At 35.0% G+C, this 2,986-nt stretch overlaps 1 protein-coding gene across 1 annotated transcript; it reads right to left on the bottom strand.

Moving 5' to 3' along the window:
• Window positions 1–272: 272 nt before the first annotated feature.
• LOC141718228 (F-box protein At3g07870-like) lies at window positions 273–1,430 on the bottom strand. The gene has a single exon (XM_074520609.1). It carries the CDS (start codon window positions 1,428–1,430, stop codon window positions 273–275), a length of 1,158 nt encoding a protein of 385 aa, XP_074376710.1.
• Between the last annotated feature and the right edge of the window lie 1,556 nt (window positions 1,431–2,986).

The raw sequence follows: 2,986 nt of genomic DNA on the forward strand, positions 1-2,986 counted from the left end.
TATAAAAATGTCAAGCACTAAATGCTAAAGTTATCTCGCAGCCTACAGTAATTATTAAATTTTGAAATTAGGAGTACATACAAATATTAGATAAACAACTAGAAAAGCTTAAAACATAACGTGTTCTTGAAATGGAACTAGTTATAAAAACCTTGTATTTTTGCAGTAAAATAAGCAATGTTCAACAACTTAGATTACTCGGCCTTAGTACTCGGGAGACTGCTCGGACTCGGCCCTATTTTCGATCCTGTTTTGCTCTATTCGGTTATAAGTCAGTCTTCTACTTGAGGAGACTCCCATCTTTTGACACCCTCCAAGGTGAAACTCCTCTCTAGACTGATAAAACCGGGGACATAAGTCATCGCACCAAATGTGAGAAACTCACCCTCCGGGAAAATGTGATGTCGCAATGTTTTATGTTGAGGATGATAAGTGAACAATTGAAGTTGGTCACAATACATTAAGATGTTCCCATCTTTGAGAACTTTAAGAAGCCGAACCATGTCGGTATTTATACCTTCATGTAACGGAGGATTAGGAGTGATGATGAGTTTTTTACTCCAACTATCTTCCACGCCATAATCTCTCTTCACCCAAATAGAAAGTTCAGAGTATAGTGTTATATCACATATACACAAGCAACCTTTAAGTACTCCCAAGTTCCTAAAATGATTATGGACTCCCAAGATGCTAAAATGATCTGTATTCCCAGGAGCCCGTGGAGGAGCTTCCATTGGACGAAATAATTCTCTATCCAAATCGAAAGCACATATTAGTTCACCAGCTAACCAATGGAGGCGGCCACTGACATAGTGACCCCTATCATGTTCATTCAGATGGAAGGGGACATGTCCTAGATCTCTCCACATGCCGGTTCCAAGCGTATAAACCTCGCTCCCTAGGTCATATTCAGTTGAAGGAAATCTACCCTTATAAAAACGTACAATCTTGTACTGTTGGTTCGATTCAACAAGTCCAAAGCCATAATATCCCTTTAAATATGATACTCTGGTGTACTCGGAATCTTGAAGGCGTATGTACTCTTGTGTAATTGGATTGCATACATATGCTGAATCATCATAACTATCTTCTAAGCATATTAACCCATTAACTGATCCAATTAACCCCACATAGTCTCCCAAGGCAAGTCCCGGGGAAAATCTCATCATAGGCTCGTGATGAATATCATGTTGGTGATGTTGGTCATCTAGTTCAACCACTGCAAGGTCACCATCATTGTCATCATCTACGTCCTCGGCGTCTCCTTGATGAAGTAAAAGCATTTTAGATGATATAGAGAGATGCAGACGCGAAAAAAATGGTTCTGAAACTATATTACACCATCTTTTGCACACGCTTTTGCATGACACTATTGTCCTCACAGGAGTTCTTGATATAATTTCAGCAATCAATTCTTCTGGTAAGTCCATAGTGGAGAATTTGTCACTGCACACCTTGCATCAAATAAAATAATTCTTTTCAGTGAAGAAATATATCATTGACTAATTTTATAAATCTCAAACAAAACAAAGAATCATTATGCAAATGCACCTCTATCTTCATTCAAATTTCCAAAATAAAAAAAATTCATATATCATGATTTGTTAAATATTAGCTAGGATATGACACAAGTGAGATCATATCACAATGGTGACATCATAATTAATGTAGCAAGAGGAGCCACCAAGTGACAAAAGCAAGCTTTAAAGAGAAGCTATGTTTTTTTATATAAAGAGACTTACTCTTCCTTCTTGTATAACAAAGCACAACAGAAAATGCAGCAGAAGTGGTAGTATAGACAATACACACAGTTCACTGTATTCTTGTGTTCATTATCTTGCTCTGTAGTAGTATAGACAATGCACACAGTTAACTGTACTCTTGTGTTCATTATCTTTCTCTGCCTTCTTTTTCTATATTTAGTCATATATACATATAAATTGTGACATGATTATATTTCTAAAGAAAATCATGTCTTGACTTAAATTTATTAACAATTAACATACTAAGTCCCAATGTATTAAAAATTTAATAGATTAAATGGCTTGATTTGGAATCCAATCTATTTTGACCGATGCCAAATTAATAAAACCCTTTTATTCTTAAAACTTTCATCCTGATTCTAATTGGAATATTTCCCCTGTGATGAGCTCTAGTGATGCGCTCTTCAATCCAACATACAAGTGGAATCCCAAGGGGGGTGTATTAACACATACATGAACAGAGTAATCGAGAAATTCTTTTATATATCTAGCTCTGAAAATTTCAAATTATTAATTCTTCACTTAGTAATCATTGAAAAGTTTGTTAATTAATAGAATCACGAAATTTAATAGTAAGATATGAAAAAATAAAGTATATAATTCAGAAAATACCTCTTACAAGGGCTTGGAGTAGAAAGAAGAGGCAAGGCTACGGTTTCGTGCACAGTAGAAATTTGGAAGCACAAACGGTGAGTAGATTTCGAGCCGAAGGAACTCAGAAGCACATGCGTTGGAATTTTTTTACACGGTTATGTATAATAATTCATTTCTATGTTTGCTACATGGCATTGGGATATCAAGTCAGTAAAGTACTCTATACTAGGAAATAGGCGGCGTATCGTATGGGCTATAATATTTTTGGTCCGAACTACAAGTTAGTAAAAGGACCGCGTTTCGTGTAGGCCTATAATATTATTGGTCTGAAGTTCAAGTCATTAATTATTTTCTAATCGAAAAATGTAAGAAAACAACTACTTCAACGTCCTCGTGAAAACGATCCCAATTTATAATATCGTCGGTAGTACGGTTATAAAAAAATAAAAATGGTACTTTATCTTTAATTTCTCACAATTTCCAAAATCTAATATACTTATTATCTACTCTTATCATTAAATGATATAAAATGTAAGTTCGGATTTTGAATCAATATTTAAGGAGCGTATACTTCTACATTTTAAAGCACGTTTCTTCGGGTAATACCCTGTTGTAAATTTCACCTTTTC

The sequence above is a fragment of the Apium graveolens genome, chromosome 4 (assembly GCF_009905375.1).
Source record: "Apium graveolens cultivar Ventura chromosome 4, ASM990537v1, whole genome shotgun sequence".
Classification (NCBI taxonomy): domain Eukaryota; kingdom Viridiplantae; phylum Streptophyta; class Magnoliopsida; order Apiales; family Apiaceae; genus Apium; species Apium graveolens.

Excerpts from the sequence above, each read along its gene's own strand:
- LOC141718228 (XM_074520609.1), bottom strand. The coding sequence starts at position 1,430 with ATGGACTTACCAGAAGAATTGATTGCTGAAATTATATCAAGAACTCCT.